We start from the raw sequence: 21,804 nt of genomic DNA, 5'->3' as shown, positions 1-21,804 counted from the left end.
GATTCGATTTAAGCTTTTAATCATTTTTATTGTTATATTGCGATAGTTTGGGTGGTACACTAAAGTAATGGATCATCTTTTGAAGTACTGCATGTGTTGTTGATGAGAAAAGACATAGATTTTATGAATTTTAAGACACACCCAAAAACATAGGACCACCATTAGGACTAGCACTGACTTTACTATTATTAGAATTGTTATTATTTTTAATCTGTTGTTTCGTATAACAGCATTGATTATTCAGTGGGCATGTGCAATAAAACATAATATGCACATGTAATGCATTATTGAAAAGCACAGTACCCATTTCAAGGGAGTGTCCCACACACCTTCGCTACATAAAGCATTTCCTCTTTCTGTAACTATTATTATTCTGCTAGCAGACTTGCACTACACTACAATCAACACTTTTGCTTTGTGAATTGCAATCATATCTTTTACTAATGGCCTACAGATTACAGTTGTCAAAGAGATTATAGGCATATGGGGAAAGAGGCACACCTCTGAACAACACATTTTGTTTTGTCAGTGTAAAATTAAAACTAGAAAGCAAACAACCACTCATACTTTCCAATGCATACACTTTTGTTACAAATGACAAATACTCCATGAACTGCCCTTAAGCTCTCTGGGCCCAGGTCTGTATTTTATATAGGACACCACTGGTTAGCAGCTACTTCCCTCTAGTGGTCATAAAATAACTAACTTCCCAGACACTGAACTGAGGGCCTTCTTCCTACTTTCATTGCAGTGTTTTAACATTTCAAAACGTTCAGTGTCTTTGTGCTGCATATTTGTTGTGAATTAAAAACAGTGCACTCAAAGTTATTCACACTTGATACAGTGGATAGAAGACTGTGTAAACAACATGACATGCTAATGGAGAAATTGCATATTTTATATACTAATACAATTGGTCAGAAAAAACCCCTACATTACATTACATGCATTTAGCAGACGCTCTTACCCAGGGCGACTTACATTACTTTTACATATCATTTACATTTAATCCATTTATACAGCTGGATATACTGAAGCAATGCAGGTTAAGTACAACGGCGGTGTCCTACACGGGAATCTAACCCGTAACCAGTTGCTTGCCCATTATACTACACTGCCGCCCTCATACTTGGTGCACCCTCTACGGGTATAATTATTCCGGTAACTGCTGCAGCTCTTAAGACTCGTGGCTCCCGCTATTGATAAACTAGAGGAAGTGCGCTTCCCGCTGCCTCACATCTGCTCGTGCGTAACCGGAAATATTGTATCGGCTGACGCTCTACTAGCTACTAGTTTGCTACCAAGTTGTACTGTCTTTGCAACAAACGACGTCTGCCACACTTTGTAAGTATAACTAAGTGCGTGCTACAAACTACACCTAAAAATGAAATACAATTTGCCAAACTTTGGAACAGCTAACAATAGATAAGCTGTGGGAGGCTTGTCAACACAAGAGTACTATATCTAACAGCTAGCTATCTAGGAAACCCAGAGAATTCCAAATAGCTCGCTGCCTAAGGTGACCAAACTAATGTTGGTTTGAACTAGACAAAATAACGTTAAATTGAAACTAATGACGGTTATGTCTTGTCTACACTATTTTCTAGCTTACTGGTTCGCTACCTATTAATAGGAATGGGCACGAGTAGCCTACTCGAACATTCAATAAATGTGTTTAGTTTCATTATTTATTTTTACATGACAGCTTTAGCAGTTTGTTGTTTTATGGGTAAGCTTATGATGTCAACTTCAGAAATCTTTGCTCCGCAGTCTAGTTATAATCAGCGGGTGTTTAAATTGGAGTCTTCAACATTGTCGGCCTCATAAAGGATACAAACCCGATCAACACCGATGTTCTTTGACCGCTGTCGATGATTCCAGTAAAGATGCAATTTTGAGGTGTTCTTTTGAACTGATATTCTTAAGAACTTAAAGTCTGTGCATTTGTAACTGTAACCAACCGTCACAGAAAAGCCAACAAGTGTTCAAATGAACCATAACTACATAGCTGTATAAAAGAAAGGCTACATTGCCATCTAGCTGCTTGCCTAGGACTGGTTAGCTAGCTGCACGAAGTAGTTTTATTAAGTGAAGTACCAGGAGCTAGAAAACTGTTCTCAAGTCTCAAACACTGGCAGATCAACCATGCCTGCCACTGTTTTCTTTTTTTTACTTTGTGTATCTCCGTAACTTGTCAACTCAGCTGGCTTTCCCACTGATTACAGCAATGCATTTTCAGTTAAAGTGTCCAAATGTATTCCTGGGTTATATATGAATTATATTTAATAGTATTCATTTTTTGGGGTATTTTTGGGGCCACAGAAATCAATATGGTATCCTGAACTGTTCTATTGCCTGAAATTGCATGTGCACATCCGTATCTACCCTAAACAAATATCCTGTTCTCCATTATTATTTCTAAGTATGAGCAGATGTTGTCACGTCTGTGGCACTAGATCAAAAAGGATGCTGTTGCTAATTGAAGTAGGCCTAGATATTCATGGGACAAATTAATAATTATGGAACTTAATTATGTCCTGTGATCTAATTGGCATTGGAAATGAAGGGGAAGTATAAACACAATCATAGGATATGGAAGAACGCAAACAAACCCAAGTCTGGAGCTTCATTGCATGTCTGTGTGAAGAATCTGAATTCTGTGTCTTTGCATGAGGTGGGCGGGTACAAAATTAATGTTTGTGTGGTGCGACGTCTGTGGTTTATCAGTAATCGTAAGTATTTCTCTGGAAGTACCTCAGTGCTGTAACGGTGTGTGCTATGCCCCGCCATCCCTTAACCTTGCAGATAGCATGCCTGCTATGCTAATTTATTGTCTGTAGTTTGTCTGTGATACACTGTATGACTAAAAGTAACTGGACACCCCTTGGTCTGGGACTGTTTTTCATGGTTTGGGCTAGGCCCCTTGTGTTCTTGTGAAGGCAAATCTTGATGCTACAGCATTGATTCACATTCTAGAGGATTCTGTGCTTTCCAACAGGTTGGGAAAGGCCCTTTCCTGTTTCAGCATGACAGTGCCCTCGGGCACACAGTGAGGTCCATGTTGAAGTGAGTTCCATATAGTTTTGTCGAGAATGGTGAGGAAGAAATTGACTGCACAGAGCCCTGGCCTCAAGCCCATCCAACACCGTACATCCGTCCATCCGTTATCTATACCCACTTATCCTGGTTAGGGTCACAGGGGTCATGGAGCCTATCCCACCGCGCATTGGGCAAGAAGCAGAGAAGGGGCAACATAGCTCAGGAGGTAAGAGCGGTTGTCTGGCAGTCGGAGGATTGCTGGTCCGATCCCCCACCCTGGGCGTGTCGAAGTGTCCTTGAGCAAGACACCTAACCCCTAATTGCTCCCAACGAGCTGATTGGCACATTGCATGGCAGCCTTTCACCGTTGGTGTGTGTGAATGGGTAAATGAGAGGCATGAATTATAAAGCGCTTTGGATAAATAGGTCATAGGTCTGTTAGGAGGACTTGTTTATTCTTGCTTTGTGGGGATTTCCAAAGTTTAACAGGATAGTCCCATTGAGATAAATGATCTCTTTTCCGAGGGTGGCCTGGCCAAGAGGCAGCGCAATGAATAAAACCATGTTCATCTCAAAGAGCAACACTTACAACAAATCTGTGCTATTACATTTCAAGGCATTACTACACATTGAAACAAGTGTCTAGTAATATAGCTCCCATTAAAAAGAGTGAGGACAATCATACTTTGAAGCAGGTGTAGTTAAAAGAATTCACTGTCTTCTGTTTAAAATGTGGTTACGAGATGAGGGACTGAAGTTTAGTCACCAGCTGATTGCGTGACCATGCGCCGAGTGGTCTGTTCTGCGAATGCATGCAGCATCTCATGATGTGAAGCACACGGCGTTGTCAAGGATATTAATATAGGGCACTCACGTGGCGTTATCAACGCCAGCTTCTGCAAACTTAGCAGGGTGCAAAAATTGCATTTCCTCTGGAGGCACACGGCTCGAAACAGATGCGCGCTATTTTCGCACACAATGCAATCACGCCGTGCCCACAGAGGTGAGAAAAAAATGAAATTATCCGCCGTTCAGAAATGGTGCAATTTCTCAATGAGAAGAGTGTCAGAATTTAAATTGGGTTATAGTGGCACAATTTGAATTAATGCAATGCATGCTACTTCAAGCTAAAATGTGGAAATTTCCAGCCATCTTGAACCTCCCATTTAGCCAGTTGATGCTTATTGTATTCAGAGCTGGAAAAAATGTGTTTTGCAGAGCATTTAATTCAGTCAAAGGAATAACATCCATTTAGCGTGCCACCCTGAGTCGTGCAGTATATAGCCATTTATTTTGTGCGTTGCAGAGGTTCCCAAACGAGGCACTGTCAGGCACTGCAGACTTTGCTTCACATAAAAATACACTCATGAAACATGAAACACCCATGCACACATATTCTACACTATTTTCATGCACATGCACACACACACACACACACGCACACACACTCCACTCAGAACTCGCACACAAGTACCAGAAATATACTACAGACTCACATGCTCATATGATGCTCACACCAAAACACAGAGAAATACTCACATAGGCCATATGAATGCATTTCATTATGTGGGCAATCAAGCATTTATTTCATGCGTGTATGAGAAAGCACTGTGTATGTGAGCGTGAAGTAGGATGCTGCTTCCGGATACTCTGAAACCTGAGCTGTGTTCAAGATGCGAAACATTTTTCTTTTTCTTCAGTTGGAAGGTCACAAACAGTTTGCAATATTGCAGCAATCTTAAAGAATGTTCGCTCGTGCCAGGTGGATGTGCCAGGGTATTGCTAAGGAGTACCAACTGAGGGTAAATAAAATACTAGCACAGTACAGCTGATTCTGAATGAAAATACTGGCACGGTATCACTTAGTGCAAATGGAGATTCCTCACCACCACCAGCCCACCAAAACAGTTTAAAAAGGACACTGAGAGATGAGCTAGTGTAAATTCATGTTATGCTAATGAACTGGTCAGGACATACCACTTAAATTATAATGCTGTAAACAGGTGAGATGTGTGATGCAGCCCATAACTGCAGCCGACTGTGGGACCACATGTCAATCCCTGCCATGGCGCCTGACCTGTCATACTTTTTCTACCTGTTACCCACTGTGCTATCTCCCTGTCAGAATACAGAACAAAAACACTAAAGGAGGGCAACCTGTCCTGCCATAAATGGTCACCAGAGGGAGCTCCACAATAAGCAAGCTACCAAACAAATACACTACATGGCCAGAAGTATGTGGACACCTGACATCCAACATCTCATCCAAAATTATGGCCATTAATATGCAGTTTCTCCACCCTTTGCTGCTACAACAAACTCCAAATCCAAATATAAAAAGAATTCACTACAAAACAGTTCCTTTAAAGAGTTGTCAAACTTTCTACCATGACAAACAGCCTCATTAGGAACATATATGCTTTATGAGTCGGTGCCATTTTGAATTGGCCACCATTTTATACTGTATTTATACCTGTATTTATACTGTATATACACTTGGCTGATGAAACTCGTAAAACCTGGCATTTTGACTACTGGCTACTTCGAGACACTATAATAGTCTTTTGAAATTTTTATTTGCAGTCATCATTATTGTAATTATAATAACAATTATAATAATTATTATTATTATTACAATCATAAATCTTGTTTGACCTGGAGACTTGTAGATGTCAGTAGATGTCCCTCCTCATAAAGAACACATTTTCTTTAAAGAACCATAATACTATGATATTGGATTTTCGGCTATTTTAAATTTTCTGAAAACACTTTATTTTTTGTAGGACGAGATTCATTTTGACCAATTTGTATGAAATTTGGTCATGCAAGTTTAAATCCCTGCTGGTCACATGGTGGAGACAAAATGGTGGCCCTAATTATAATTCATATAAATTATATCATCAATAAATTATATAATTTTACGTGAACTCATTGTCCTCATGCAAGGACATCATTTATTTAAAAATGACTTCCTGTTTAAGGACATTGCTTAGTTTCCATAGTTATCAGGTGCTACTTGTTACAAATAGCGAGGAGAAATTAAAAATGGACACAAACATGGTCTACGTAAAATTCTAAAAAATGAATTAATCTGCCAATTTCCACTGATTTTTATAATTTTATCTGGGCTGTTTTAAATGCTGTATCATTTTCTTTAGTTTTTTTCTGTAATCGGTCTTTAGAGAGGATTTATGTGTTTTTACAGGTTAGCACATTGAGTACTGTTTTGTGCAATGAGGGACATCTTATTAATGGTAGATGGTAAGCCTGTTGCTAAGTTACCATTGTACTCATGAGGAACTGAATTAAGGTGCATTTTCTGAGGACAGGAGGGGAATGAAATAAAAAAGCTAAATGCAACAAACAGTATATAATATCATCTTTATATTGATTCTATGGAAGATAAACAGGAAACATATACAAAATATACAGGGAGCAATCAATCATCATAATCAAAGTCATGAACAAATTACAGTCAAGCAAGACAGATTTTGATTTACCTTCTCCACTAAAAGGTTTCATTGAGTGTGTGTGTGCGCGTGTGTCGTGTATTGATTTGACTCCAATGCCAAGGTCCTTCCATCCACCAGGGATACTAGTTAGGCTCAGCTCTTCCTTCCCCCACCCCTCTCCCCCACACATTCACACACTTTCATGTAAGGACCCCTGATTCACTCTCATGGTTCTGATCTGGCACTGAAAAATCACCAACCCAGAACATTTCAATACAGAAGCATTATAGTATTTACAACAACAAAAAAATAATTTATTTACACAGCCCACATAACGTGGGTATAAATGTGCTGGTGGTGTCGGCGTTCCAGATGTTGCCCATGCGAATTACGAAGATCCATTTTTATCGCTGCACATCTTGACATCCATTTTTAATGAATCTTCATTTTCAAACAACCGAATTGGAAACTGCTCATTTCCAATGTGCACTCCCGTCTTTTTAGACACAATAGCCCAAAGGAACGAGTGATTAATACAGTGCATGTGCAATGTGCAGTCTAAGATAGCGTTGCCAATCTATTCCACTATTGTATTCCAATACAGATGGCTACTGATGTATTAAAATGGCAACCTCTCACTCAAGGTAATGAGTAAAATATATATATTTATGTTTGTGTGTACATAGTACATTATGTATACACTTGAATACACATTTGTATTATAAAATATACAGTGTACAGATTCCCTTTCTCTTGCATGTACATACAATTCAAGTTTGTTGAGAGTAAATGTTCTCTCGGAAGCCATTTTGCGCAGTCAGCTGGCGGATTGGAAATGGTGGGAGAGACCGGGAGGAATGAGACAGATGAGACGTAGCTGTTTGGTCTTCAGAAGGTCAGCGCAGCAGGGCTGAATGTTGAGAAAAAGAGGCGGGGCTAACGCGCTTCCCCTCCCATTCCCCCCTCCCGCATTGCCCGGGGAGGCGGGGTTGAGGCGACCGGCACGGGAGGACGTGATGACCCGTGAAGGGCGCTGAGAAGTCCCCCAGGAAGTTTTGACGTGTCTTTTTCACACACCAAAAAAACGATAACGATGAAACCAGGGGCCATACGCGCCGCTGTTTCGTCCATCGTCAGTCCAGCCCTTCTAGAAGAATCCACCTCCCTCCATTTTTGAAAAGGGTCCCAGGTGATTCTTATTCGCTCATTTTGTCACACCTGAAGTCTGCTGCGCGGAGCTCTCCCGCCGTGTGACCCGGGCCCCCCCGGTGGAGGGGGTGGCTTAGGGGTCGATGCGGAAAGCCAGCAGCTTGTCGGAGTGCAGGTTGTTGAGGGTGCGAAGGTCCGGCAGGCGCAGAAGCAGCTTGGGGAAGAGGGTGCTGTCGTCGGGGCGACGGCGCGTGATGAGGGAGCGCAGGGCGCGGATCAGGCCTTCCTGCAGCTGCTCCACTGCCCCCACATCCACGATGCCGGTGCGGTCTGCGGAAAGGGACAGATGTTGGGGACGGGTTTCGCCAGGGCTATACTATACTCACTTTTCAATCCCCAATTATTTCTTAATTCCTCAGTTTACAATGAGAGATCACAATTTCTTCTTTACAAATTTCTCCTTGTACAAACTGTCTTTGGGGTAAGCCTATGGGCGGGGACTGTGGCCCGTGGCCCAGCCATAAGGCGGGAACTGCGGGGCGTCCGAGACTCCACCCACCTGCAGACACCAGCACCACGGCCATGAAGAGCGCCATCTCGTCGGCCTCCAGGCCCAGAGCCGCAAGCTTCTCGCTGAAATCGAACATGGCGTCCAGCAGCGAGCCCATGCCCAGAGCCCGGAGAGCCGACAGCGGGTACGTTTGCCCGTTCAGGAAGGTCACCGTCCGCTCCTTTGGGTTGAACAGCGAGCAGAACCGGACCATCAGAACCTGACGAAATACAAACAAAAAATAAATATTATTTCTGTGAGCACTTGCATCTTGGAACAGAGCATCAAAGGGTTAAAATGCCATGGGAGAGCAATCGAGCAGAAGGTAGGTGCTAAAGCACCAAGACAGAAATGGTGCAGATCATCAGGTTTCAGGATAAGGCACAGATACATATTCATGTGTCTCAACCCAGTCCTTGGAACCATGTTCCTTAATTAGCCTAGATTAAACTGCTGAATTAATGATTGCCAGGACATGACACCGTATAACCGTTACCTGGCATGACCTCGCGCGAAAGCAGATCACATCTTGAAACTTTAAGAAGATAAAGCATGCCAAGAAGGTGTCGTGGTGACGCGGTCAGGGTGCGTGTTTTTCGGAACGACGGGGTGGACGGGGGGGTCCGTACCTGGAACGTTCCGGCTTTGAGCAGCATGACCTGGTCTTGCTGGCTCAGGTTCTGGAAGCCCGGGATGTTCTTGGCGAACTCCACCACCTCGCGCACCGCCGGCGTGAAGCACTGGGAGAAAGACTCCCACACCTGCTGGCTGGAGCGTCCCGCGGGCGACACGGGGCACGCGTTCAGGGGGCACGCCTGTGGAGGGGGACAGGGCAGAGGAGGAGTTTTCAGAGATATTCTTTTGGCATTGCGCAAAGATGGCGCTGTGTGCATGTTTCAATGAATCTTTACACTTGTATTAGGAAAATAATTCTTTCATGAGCTAGTAGAAAAGTCCAAAATCACAAGACAATACAAATTAGTGCTACAGAATGATTAACAGAATTTAATGGACAAAAAGCCGAAAAGGAAAAATAGTGTGGATCAAGTCATGGATGCACAAACAATGGTCTTTGTAAAATCTCACCAGAACTTTGGTGCCTGGACTCATCCTCCAGGGACAGGAGGGTTGATTTTGGGTCTCGCTGTTGGAGTAGCTGTTGTAGTTAGCAGGGTAGGACTGAGGGGGCGGGGCTACGTTGAGCTGAGACTGCCTCTGATTGGATGTGGCAGGGTAGCTGATACGGCCGTTGTCCACAAAGGCGAAGGTGGGGCTGTTGTCGCGTGGGGTGACGGGGCAGCGGGGAGCGGCTTGATAGCCTGTCGCGGGGTATGAGTTGTACCCCTGGGCAGGGAGAGTTTGGGGGTGAGGTTGGGCGTAGCTGGGAGAGGGAATGCCCTGAAATGAGGAAGAGTTGTTGTTGTTCTTGTTGTTGTTGCTGCTGCTGCTGTTGCTGCTGCCTTTCTTGCCCAGTCTGTCTTGCCCGCTCACAAAGATGTCGCGGTAGGCTTGGGAGATGGTGCCGATGGCCTCATCCGACTGGTTCTCCCCCGGGCTGGGTGGGGTCTCGGGAGGGGGAGAGGAGTCTATGTCCATGGCCGCCGATTCGTTGAGGCTGTTCATGTAGCTCTGCATTTCGTCCAGGAGCCGCTGCTTCTCACGCTTAGGGATGCGCCCGAAACGCACAGCTGAGAGACAGGAACAGAGAAGAGACATACACGCTGGTTAGTACTGCTGCTGAAAATGGCGTCTCAGAAATCCGCGTTAGCCTGTACCACGTGTATTTTTTTTTTACCAACCTCGTCTTCCTTTAAAATATAGTAAGGATATCTCATATTGTACCAATGTTAGTTGTGACTTCTGTAATCCATATGTTTAAAATTATTGAATCATTCTTAAAATGACACTGGTTTCCATAATTCTAAACATCATTGGCCATATGTATTATTTTTTGAGTAAATCTTCACCCTCTGCCCTGATGCTGTCCTGATTGTAGCAACCACCCAATCAATTGTATAAACTCTCAAAATTCCTTATAATGCACGGTAAGTATGATTTTAATGCATCCACGGTTGCAGTTCCCAGTGATGAACATGAACCTGTGTGCGGTTGTGGGACTGGCTGCGATGCCAGTTCCATTTTGACTGGCATTATCGGGTTTCGTTGCACCGGTATAAAAAGAACACGAAGCCCCCGACAGCCAGTTGGGTCAAATCACCGTCAAATTTACATCTGGAGATCCCCCTCTCCAATATCAAGCTTCACTCTCTTATCCCCATCCCCACCCCACCCCCACTCCTGGAATCACTGCCAACCGATGAGCCTATTAATAGCTCCTTGCTAGCGTACGCTATCCCCCCTCTCTCCTGAAGCGCTCTCTCTCCATCACTCTGAAAAAGTAGGTCACTGGGTCAGAGCAAACGTGATGCCACCGACGCCGTGAAAGGACGGCGAAGTTGTGGAAGAGCCCGAGGGCAAGGGAGTGGTTTTTATTTTTTTTTTTTTACTTTCGGTGGGAGAGGGGGCGGCGTGAAACGAGAAAATGGCACAAACTTGGGTCAAGGGGGTGGTTAGCAGATTCTGGGGACAATTGAGAGCAAGCTGTGATAACGCGAGAAAAATGGAAAGAGTTATGAAAGTAGGGAAAGGGGGGCAGGGAGAGCAAGAAGGAGAAAAAAGACTGACTCATAGGGAGAGCTTTGTTACTTCTGTGTGAAGGTGTTAAAAAATGTATTGTGTTCAGGCAGAACACAGGTGTGAAGTCATTTGAGGTAAAAGGAGAAATTTAATTTACCCTCCTCTTTATTGTATAACGCAAACAAAAAAGGACAGTGGATTTTTTTTTAACAATGCAGCAATTGAGATCTGGTTATTTTTAGTCGAACACTAATCAACAGTGGCAAGTACAGCTTTTGCCCCTATTAAAACCTGTGTGTGAAATAACACTCAGTCCAGAGTGATGTTTCTCTAAAAAGACTGTGGTGTACACTTGTTTGCATATGATTTCAGGCAGATAAACATCCTGTAATCTTAAAATCTGCGTGCCTGATAACATCACTAAGACAACAGCGAACATGAGACACGGGCACCTCTCACTGAGGTTTTCCTGTTTATGCACATATTCAAATGCTAAGAAAACTGATTTCTAGGTTGCGGTTTTCTGACCCTCTTAAGACCAGCTCGATGCCGTTGCCCTCCTTTCGAGTGCCACCGACTCCCGACAGTTCCTCTACGGGCCTCAACAACCGTCGCCTCAACCCTCTTTCACAAATGTTCATCAGGCGCCAGATCTTTGAATAAAAACTGGTTCTGCCCAGTTTTGACTGTGAGAAAATTAAAAAATGCGGAGTGGGAAGAAAGGTGCGACCAAGTTAGTCGGGAAACGGGGGGAGCGCGGCGAAGCGGCACAGCGGGAAGGTTTTTAGGTCAGCAGAAACGTGTACCCAGCGCAGGCACACGCGCAAAAAAACACTGATTAATTACCGCTCGGCGTTCTGAAAATACGTCTGGGGACGGGGTCCCGGCGTAAAATAATACCGTACTACAGAGACGGATGGGAGCGGCGCCTTCCTGCGCAGCCCTCCTAATTGTGGCCCGCGGCCCCCTTCGTTAATGGAACGGCGTGTTCCGAGGTGCGCGGAACGCGGGCGGCCGCCCCTGCGTTCCAAATCTCCGAAAATAAACCGCCGTTTTGGACGTGAAGGATGGCTTCGGGGGATTGCGGCGCTCCCGTCCTCGTAAATCACTGTCCGCGAGATGGAGGGGGGCCAGAAAAGGCAGGAACGGGAAAAGGAGGGGAGGGAGAGGGGGAGAAGCTGGGGAGGGAGCGAGAGAGTGGGTTGCAGGGGACAGTCGGAGAGATGGGGAGCGGAGGCTAAAAACTCTCAGGCCTGGACAGAGACCAGACAAAGATGGATCGACCGTATCTTGACCGTAGAGAACTGTTAAAAGACCTTCATCTCCACACATCAAGAGCAATGCCATGCCAACATGGTGGAGTTGATGGAATGCTGATGTGTATGTAGATGTTGAAACCAAACTGTTTGATTTGACTGCTGGGTTATCCGAGACGATAAACCACGGATACACATTTTGTTGCCTGCACCCCATTTATAAATTTGGATCAGTTCCTTGTCGCTCACTTGGTAAATCCAGAACCTTCCCTACAGCTAATCAGTTTGTGGCTTTTTTCTGTTGTTGATAACCCCTTATGAAATTTCCAATTACTGCTCATGAACCCTTATGGCGCAGCCATTGCCTGTCTGAGTGAGCCTGAGTTATGTCTGGGGTGGGATTGGGGTTGGGGCAGGGTGGAGGTGAGGGTGCCCCACTAACCATGGTGCAGGGTGACCATGAAGATCACCATCTTGGGACTCGCCCATGGAGAGCCATTTTGACATAATGGTGGGTGTGGCTCGTGGTTACGTCTAAGTAAGTGTGGTTTGGCATATTGACAGCAATGCACACCATCCCGGCGCACAGAGAGGCACTTTGGTATAGAAACAATGTCTCTGAAAGGGAGACCTTGCTCCTTGCTGGGCGGGTGTGGCCCTTGTGTGTCAGGTGGGTGTGGTGCTGGCAGACTGACAGCGGTGCTCACCGTCTCGGGACATGCCCACGGAGAGGCACTTCTTGAAGCGGCAGTGCTGGCAGCGGTTGCGGTTCATGCGCATGATCAGGCAGTTCTCGTTCTTCACGCACATCTTGTAGTGGATGTTCTGCTGGATGCTCCGGCGGAAGAAGCCCTGAGGAGGAGAGCGGCGGGGTTGAGTGTGGGGAGGGAGGGGGCGGCGGGCGCCTCCCAAAGCAGCCTTTAAGCCGAGGATACACCAAGGCGACGATCAGCGAGCTACGAGCGTCGGGGTGCGGTCTGCCTCGTTTGTACACGCCGTTGGCTGTGCTCCCAATTCAAAAAATGAATCGGTAACCTGTTGATCGGCCCTTTGAGCCGATCAGCGTGCAGAACAGTTCTGATATGGGATAAGGGGCGTGGGGCGGAAGTGGAAGACAACAAAAGGCTGTTGTCTCTACAACAGTGCTTTCAAAACACACAGTCATCAGCTTGGGTGTTACATTTAAACTTGTTATGACTCATGACTCATTGACTATTTCTTCGCATCATTAGACATGTCTTTTATTACACTTCATTAGCTACTACCCCAGTGTGACAAACTTGGCAAACCAGTTTACCTGTGGCCAAGAATCACCAAGTTATTATTAGCTGCTTTCCAACCGAGATGCAGTCTCTGTAGTTCGTATTCGGCTGCTGTATCAAAGGAGTTACCAACTCTTCTAACACCCGAAACTGGGAAGTAAAACAGCCTGGAGAAATTCTGATCTCTCTTCCCCCTCCAGTTCATGACTCACACCATGCGCTCGTCGCTGTAGCAACCACGGCTTAACCCACATAGAACGCCTCCTACGCTTTCTCCGCTTCTTTTCATTCTCCATCACAAACAAGGCTGCACTTGATGAAGCCAGCGCTAGCTGCAGGTTACGTTCGGAATCGGACTCTGAGTCACACGTCATGCGCTCTGTTCTCTCGCCGTCTACTCTCATGCTGTGTGGATTGCGTGCCACGAGCGAGGAATTCAAATGGGTGCAAATTTAGGGGGTGACTGTCGACACGGGGTGACCACTTCGTCAGAGAGCTGAGACGGATCCCTCCTGACGAGCCCGCCCCATGTCCCCCCCCCCGTTGTCGGCCAACTATCGAGCAACTGTCCATCGGCTTGGTGTATTCCCAACCTTAAACCTTTACATTTATGTTCTTAACTGAACATTCTAATGCTGATGAAACAATCACTACTGGTAATTGAAAGCAGTGAAGTTCTAGAATGCTGACTTAAAATTTTGAAATAATAATAATAATAATAATACATTTCAAAAAACCTACTCTTCATGGGCTTAAAGAGCTGTTGTTATTCAGAGGACATCTGGGTTGGGCCCAGACCGCTGTTGTTAACCCAACTCACCTTGCAGCCCTCACAGGCATGGACTCCGTAATGGAACCCTGACGCGATGTCCCCACACACCTTGCACAGGAGCACCATCCCTCCAGTCTCTGATGGAGAGAGAGAAACAGTCAGAACAGCGGAGGGAATGGCCCCAAAAAAGCACAAAGGTATTGCTGAGCTTTGGAAAGAAACTTGAAAATGTACTGCTTTCAACTGAATGTGCATAGTAACAATATTATTAATAATAATAATCGATTGCATTCATAAAGAATGTTTCGCAATCGCAAAACACTTTGAAATTGTTTTAGACAGATCTTTTCAATTAAGAAGTGTTCCTTGACATCTGAGTTTTAAGTTGCAAAGGAACTTTTTAGCATAAATTACTAAAAAAAACCCAGTACAATGAAAATAAATAAAAAAATAAATAAACTTATTTTCATTGCATTTGGTTTCTATTTATTTACTAATTTCAGGTCATGTTCACATTGCTTTGAAGGGACAAACGATTTCAGGCACAAAGATTGGCCAGTGTGACAGAAGGCACTCACTCGAGAAGGTTCCGGTGAACCCACAGGGCCTCTTTCCCACGATGGGGTAGGAGTAGGTGTGCTGGGAAGGGGCAGAAGATGGGGCGGGGGCAGGGGCCGGGGTGTTGGTGACCTCGGGGAACTGGAAGACCAGCTTGGGTGAGGGAGGGGTGCCCCTGCCCCCTCCTCTCTGCTTCAGGGGCCCGATCTCAGTGAAGGAGACCTCCTCTGGGGATGAGGGCTGGGAGTGGGAGGACGGCGACTGCGTCTGGTACCCGCTGGAGGGGCTGCCAGGGCTGGGGCTGGCACTGCCAGAGGACCCTGCATAGAGAATCACACTCCCTGTGGGTACAGAAGAAAGGGAAGGGGAGAACAGAGGAGGTGGTCAGCAATGAAGAAGCAGTACGGTAAAATAGGAAAACATTTACCACAAGTGACAAGAAACACCTTGATTTCCAATTACGCTGACATGTTTAGTTTTATCTGTATCAACATTATTGATTTGTTTAGTAGTCTCTCTAAATCAACTTTAATCACTTATATTATGCAGTTATGGCAACTATGTATATTACTGAATTGCTGCTACGCATCACCGCCCCACACACCCGTGATTCTTCAGTTAGGAACGCAGCATGCATTCTGGAGTAGGGCATTCCGCCCTAAATGAATTCCCAATGTCACCCGCGTGTAGGTCTAAGCTTTATACTTGGCACCGGTAGCCTATCCTGACTTAACCCAGTTTGGTGTTCAGCCACATTCGATAAAGAGAAGGAGGTCACCGAATTATAATTCGGAAGTGATGCTTAATATGCTGAACGTAACCATGAGCAACGACAGTTTTAGACCGACAGCCCAGGCGGTGAATGGACATCTAGACTACATTTCCACATTGCAGTTTGTAATACCACGGTAAACATATTGCGACGAATATCAGGCTACTGCCTTTTGGCTCCGGTTTTAATTTTAAAATGCCATTTGGACTTGCGAAATAAGTTTCTTGGTGATAACGTTTCCCAGTTTCAGGCGAAACTGTAAGCCTAGTTATAAAAACTTTCATAATCTCTTCTCTCCCTCGTCTTTTTCCTCGATGTCAATAATGCCTAGAATTTGCGTTTTAATGCAAGGTCTATAAAGCGCTAAATCATCTTGGAACAGCGGCTTAAAAGAACAATGCGGCGCTATTTATGTATTCTGCTAGTGTACTGGCTTGTTGCTGAGCAAAATTGATGTTTATAATTGCCAGACCCCCCCTCACGCGATATGTGTCCATAAATAATAAAGATTAAAGGCTGGTTGGATGGATGCAGTGTTCTTCCGCAGACATGCAGCTGCTGCTTTGAATGTGAACTCCAAAATCTTTTCATCCCTCACATGTCCCTCCTCTTTTCCCTAACCTCCTACTAGCATCTGGTCATGCGTACTGGATGAGCACAGACACAGCCTCACGTGTCTGCGAAGCCAGCTGCCGCCTAGGCTCCAATAATAGCTCAGCTCCTCTGGCGGCGCGCCCAGAGCCGACTAACTGCACGACACCTGACCGCCGCCTCACATGGACTCCTGACACAGTCACCGCCCAAGCTCGCGCGGCGGATTCCGCAGTCCCGTGTAGACAACAGCGAACAGGGCGATCACGTTTGAACACCGCTTCGGTAACCACCAGGGGGGGTCCCAAAGTCTACCTCGTGTTAATGTAGTGTTCTACTTAATCATCGGAAGTGGGAGAGGGAGCGAGAACGTGATTGGTCACGTTTTCTCGTCCTTCAGTCTTGTTTTTGAATGTACTGGGATGAAAAGTCATTGAGTGCATCCGGGCACAAAGGTGTACATGTGACCGGGATGTTTACGGATGAAATGATTAATCGACTGTACAGGATAATATCACCCTCACGTCACACCCATTCTGGCTGACAGTGCATTTCCCCCATTTTTTCTCCACTTTTTTTGGCAATGCAAAGCAACTATTGCAATCGTAAAAATGTCTGTACTGTAAGGCATCACTCAAAGTTAGTTGTTTTAGAAAGACCACCAAAATCTGAAAAGTGCTGCAAGATAGTGTTTTCATAATCAGTAATGTAGCCACTTAACAGTTCTGTGTACATTACAGTAATGGCTGCAGTACCATCCCATAGAATACAAGGAAAGCATGAAGCTCATATTAGTGAGCATTATCCAAATGGTTTGTGGTTTATTTTTTAATCGTGACTGGAAATTATGTGCTACATATTATTGATATAGTACCTAGAAGTACAATTAAGCTATTTCAATTGAAAAGTGTGGGTATGGATTTTAAAATTGTATTTATAAAAAGGTTGTCAGAATCTAGAAGAGTATGTGAATATCTGAGTGAAAAGTATTTGAGGAGGATATGGTCTTTGTGTACATAACGCATACAGAAAAGCACTCTGTCCTCGCTGAGTGTTTCTTTTACGATGCGCGTGACTTTTCCTATGGCTACAGTGTATATGCGACTCGGCTGCCCGCACGTGTCGATGCATCGTTGGTCTTTATTAAAGCGTGACAGCAAGCATACCAAACAGCCCTGAAATATGTGCAACCCCGCTTGCCATAAGCGTCCCATCGTGCACGTGGGAGAACGGGGGCGCTATCCGCCAAGGCCAGCGAGCAAGGTTCTAGACTCATGTGGGTCTCCAGCGCGTGGAGATGACCGTTAACACAACTTGAGGGAAGATGCCGTATATTACAGGTATAAATAAACGCGAGTGGAGAGCAGCACAAACAGCAGCACTTAATGACTTAAAGTCCTTGTCAGATTTTTTTCTTTGAGAAACAGCTAGGGTCTGCGTTTTGACACCTGAGGGACCACATCCAAGGCCCATAAATATGATCTGATTTATTCATATGTACATATTGTACATATACGCCCTGGGAAAGCGCCATAATATGGGCAGGAAGTGAAGTCAATCCAAGCACGGTAGTTGCAGTATTAACGTGGAGCAGGCAAAATAGCTTAAGAGCATCAGGCTACAGTTTGAATCTTCTGAAAACCAAATCGCTTTATACAGTAGCCACAAAAAACCAACCCGCCACACCCAAGGGTGCCACATGCAACTCTTGGAGTTGTGCATGAGGGCCGGGCACCTTTTTTTCGCAGCTCTCTTGAGGTCACAGTGAACTTGCAGTGACTGAGACACAAGCAGAGCCTGCTTATCGTGAGCCAGTGTACCCATGGAGAGTGATAATCTCAGTGAGCGGGGGCACACAAAGGCGAGTGTTCTCCCTGGCACAATAACAACCCCTCTCCTCCCTGTACCCTGCTCTCTCTGAGCCCCCTTTCTCCATTCTGCAGTAGCCTGCCTATGCGAGGTTGTAAGGTAATATCAGTAATATCGGTGGCTTGAACATTTGTAAATTCTGTGCATGTTTGTGTGCACTCTGCACATTTTAATAAAAAGCTCATACTTAAAGCACAGGTGCAAATAATAATAACAACAATACGACCATTAAGCATTTACTTTTAATGACTACCAGAGAATTTATCAAACACTAGGAAATTGCTTAAAATGGAAAAAAGATTTGCTTTCAGATGCACAAACAGCATTCGTTGTGCTAGGCCTACAGAAGCTAATTAATAAAAATTTAAAAAGTATTATAATAAATTATATTATAAATAACTAAAACTGGTCTAGTAATAAATCATACAAAAAGTGAAAGTATCAGAATGTCAGAATTCTCAGAAGTCCGTGGTTTTTATAAATGTCCCCAACCTTATCATTTTCTAAAATTTCTTTACTTCTTTCCCTGTCCTTGGACGCACGTTTTATCGGGCTGCGTGACAGCCTTCGAATCCTGGCGCCACGTTACTGTACCGGAGCAGCGAAAGAGCTAATCTCCCGTGAGCTGGGGCGGTCACGTTCCAGTCATACAAAACAGGAACAAAGGGAAGTCGGGGACGTGGTTTGCTAATGCAATTAGTATGCGTTGCCGTTATCTGGATGTTTATTGAGGCTGGCTCTCTTTCATTTTAGTGGCAGCTGTGCGCAAATTAAGCGATAACTGTCTAATAGCCTCTGCAATAAACTGCGCACGAAGCAGGGAACGTGAGGGAAAGATATTAGCTGAGCTGATGCTCAAAATCGCTGACCCACTGACCAACCTTCCCATCACTCCGGGCAGGATCAAAACATGAGTCCTCCGGAGAGTAGAGAGGGGAGGGGTAGCTTGGAATCACGCGCGGCACGCGGCTGAGGAAGCGTATACACGTGATGTCACCGAGAAGCATCCAGTGAGCGCAAGAGGCAGTGCAAACCCGGTAGCTGTATGAGACCAGGAATGGACTATCGGTGAAGAAAGCTTCGGGTATATGATTAATTAAAAGTTAAAACCTAATCGAGCAGAATGGTATCTTGGGGGCATGACAATGTAGACTCTCGCCACCATCAACTTCGTTCACAACCTTGCGTAAAAGTATGGAAATAGCTTTAAGGGGCTTTAATTGCGCGTAACGACTTTATCCGATTTTTATCAACCACAAACACACGCATAGAGAGAGATGTTTGCCAGAAATAAGATGCAATAATATCGGCCACATGAATAGTAGACATACAGGAATTAAAAACATTATAATGAGACGGATAAAATCAGAATAAATATCTGTGGTGTAGCCTATAGAGATTCAACGGAACAGTACAACCTGATGAGAAGCACTATACCAGTTCAAACTAATCGTTTCTGAACTCAGTGGTCCACTGTGTTAGCAGATTTTTAGGTCAGGCTGTACCCGTAATTAATTTGGCTGGTACATGCTGCCAGAAAAGGGTCTCAAATGACCTGGTCAGAACTTGTTTAGCTCTGCACTTCTTCAATAGCGAGGTGGTCTCCCAACAATTACCCAACAATATTAAATATTAAATGTCACAGTATTACGATACAAGCATTTAATTTCCTTATATTCCTAATAACATGTTAATCCTGCAACACGCTATAGCCCTATGAATCAACTCACGATCTTGGCCAAATAATGGGTACATACTTAAGAACGCATGTAAAGCTTACGGTGATACATTATATTGTTTTATAGTGTGAATGATGGAAGTAATACAACCCCAAGGGATTTAGTTCAGATTAAGAAATGGCATCGGTTCTTCAGAGAATGTTTTTATAAAGGGCACTATTTCGTGGTGGTAATATGATCTTTACACCTTAAACGAGATAAGCGACACAACAAAAACATGATGTGTCTTCCCGATGTAAGCAATGCTTTCAGTAGCCTACTGAACCCAATCCTGGCATGAATTCATTCCACATTTTATTGCCCGTAAATGTGATGTTAGTAATTACAGTGGCTTCAGATGCCTGATGCACGCGTTCTGAGAATTGTATGTGGCGCCGAAGGGGTGCGCCTCAGCACGAGACAACGGTGCAGTCACCAGTACTGGAACGTGACTGCAGCTTTGTAAATGAACCACCAGCATATTAACAGTAGCTAACGTCACCGTAGAAACGATTTCGGTGCTGCTGAACCATTACCTTTTTATAGTCTCATGTTTATTGTACCTTTCACGCTAGCATAATAAAACAATAAAAATAAAAAAAACAAAGCAGCTTCTCTTTTGGGGAAAAACAAGTTAGCAATGCAAAATTATGTGTGGATAACTTAGCCGGAAGCGTTGTTCAGAAAATGAGAAGCAAGAAAGCGCCGTGAACAAAAGTCATATTTTAAAACCCGATTTCAGCTTTTAACATATCGATTTGACGGAGGAGTGTTAAGTGAGCTATCAGGCAAGTTAAAGATCGTATCTGGTCGCCACTACACGTGAGTTTGTTTACATGCCATGGCAGGAAGTAGCCTACTGTAGCTCAGTCAGGCGTGTTTCAGTAGAAGCGAGCAGCCACCGCTTGGAACAGGAAAACATTCCTGGCCACAAGGCAAGTTCACTTGAACAGTAAGCATCTGTGTATGCAATAAGCTATCTATTCCTGAAAGGTTTTCTGGAAAACCACAGTGTTCAGCAATAATACCGAAAAGATAACACATGACATTAACATAACATTGACATGGCAGTTCACTTACTAAAGCTGTTAAAAAGATACACATACGATACGATAATATATCGAAGTTACAGCTCACTCAGTTATTACATTCAATAAGAAAATCGGCTAATTAGCCATATTCAATTTCCAGATATTCCAGATAAATTATACATTTTGATACCTTTGAAACTACTATGACCAATAAATGCACATATTTAAACATTGCCCTCGTGCACTACATTTACTGTGACTTTACGCGTTGCAGAGCAGAAAGGAATAAGCAGGATATGCATTCTAAACTATAAGCATAAACATTAAAATTGCGAACATGCACGGTAAGGCATACAATAGTTCTTACCTGGACTGTTATCCATCGTTGTTTGTTCTAGCTGCTTGGAATGAATTATAAATGTATTGACGTTGTTTGTCTCTGTGTAGCAGTAAGGAGAAGTCGTGTTGATATGGGTGAAAGAGTCATGAAGTTTCCGATCATAAAGCGTCTTCTCCAAAGAACAGATAAAATAAATTGTGCATAGGGCATGAGGGGGTTGTGTCAACCCGCTAAAAATGAACAAAATCGAATCGAATCTGAATACTAACACATATATAGCATAAATGCAAACTGTATCTCAGGTACGTAGAAGCGACAAGGTCTGATTTCCAATCTGTCCTCTCTTGCTTCCCTTTACCGATTGCTTGGTTTGTTGAAAGTGTTGTGTGAGCGCTTGTGCCACAACTAAAGAGCAAGCGTTTGCACAGATTCCAAGAATTGAGCCTAGTGCCCGTGTACAGTCATAAGCGCCTTCCAGGGAGAACTGTCAAACAAGCTGTACACACCCACTAATACACACAAGACACCCCCACCGACCACGTTTTCAGGTGTCAGTGAAATGTGACTAGCTCACCCCCCCCTCCTCGAACCTCCCTTGTTATTGTTTTGTATGGTGGGGGATTTCTCTCTCTCACTCTCTCATCATTTCGTGCACTCCCCCTTCCCCCCTCTTTTATTCCTTCTCACGTTTTCATTGGCGGAGCTGAAGCGTGGAGGCGAGCCAGTTGTACTGATTAGACATAGGTATGCATTCGTCGAGCTACGCTGCATGTGCGCTTTGCATGTGAGCCGCGGAAGGCGCTGCCCT

General features: G+C 44.5%; 1 protein-coding gene and 1 long non-coding RNA gene across 2 annotated transcripts; one reads left to right on the top strand and one right to left on the bottom strand.

The window, feature by feature from the left end:
- Nucleotides 1-1,207: 1,207 nt before the first annotated feature.
- On the top strand, nucleotides 1,208-14,776 carry LOC135237675 (uncharacterized). Its single transcript, XR_010324888.1, has 3 exons — nucleotides 1,208-1,344; nucleotides 14,173-14,314; nucleotides 14,644-14,776. It is a non-coding gene; the product is annotated as an uncharacterized LOC135237675 (long non-coding RNA).
- Nucleotides 6,402-21,545, bottom strand: LOC135237674 (nuclear receptor subfamily 1 group D member 1-like). Its single transcript, XM_064305016.1, has 8 exons — nucleotides 21,024-21,545; nucleotides 14,696-15,016; nucleotides 14,166-14,254; nucleotides 12,791-12,935; nucleotides 9,277-9,878; nucleotides 8,820-9,005; nucleotides 8,200-8,410; nucleotides 6,402-7,970 (listed from the first exon to the last, which is right to left on the bottom strand). The coding sequence occupies exons 1-8, from the start codon at nucleotides 21,037-21,039 to the stop codon at nucleotides 7,774-7,776; spliced, it is 1,767 nt and encodes a 588-aa protein (XP_064161086.1). The 5' UTR covers nucleotides 21,040-21,545; the 3' UTR covers nucleotides 6,402-7,773.
- Nucleotides 21,546-21,804: the final 259 nt, after the last annotated feature.

Source organism: Anguilla rostrata, chromosome 13 (assembly GCF_018555375.3).
Source record: "Anguilla rostrata isolate EN2019 chromosome 13, ASM1855537v3, whole genome shotgun sequence".
NCBI classification, from domain to species: Eukaryota; Metazoa; Chordata; class Actinopteri; order Anguilliformes; family Anguillidae; genus Anguilla; species Anguilla rostrata.
The sequence above is the reverse complement of the archived record's forward strand: the minus strand, read 5'-3'. Positions and strand labels throughout refer to the sequence as shown.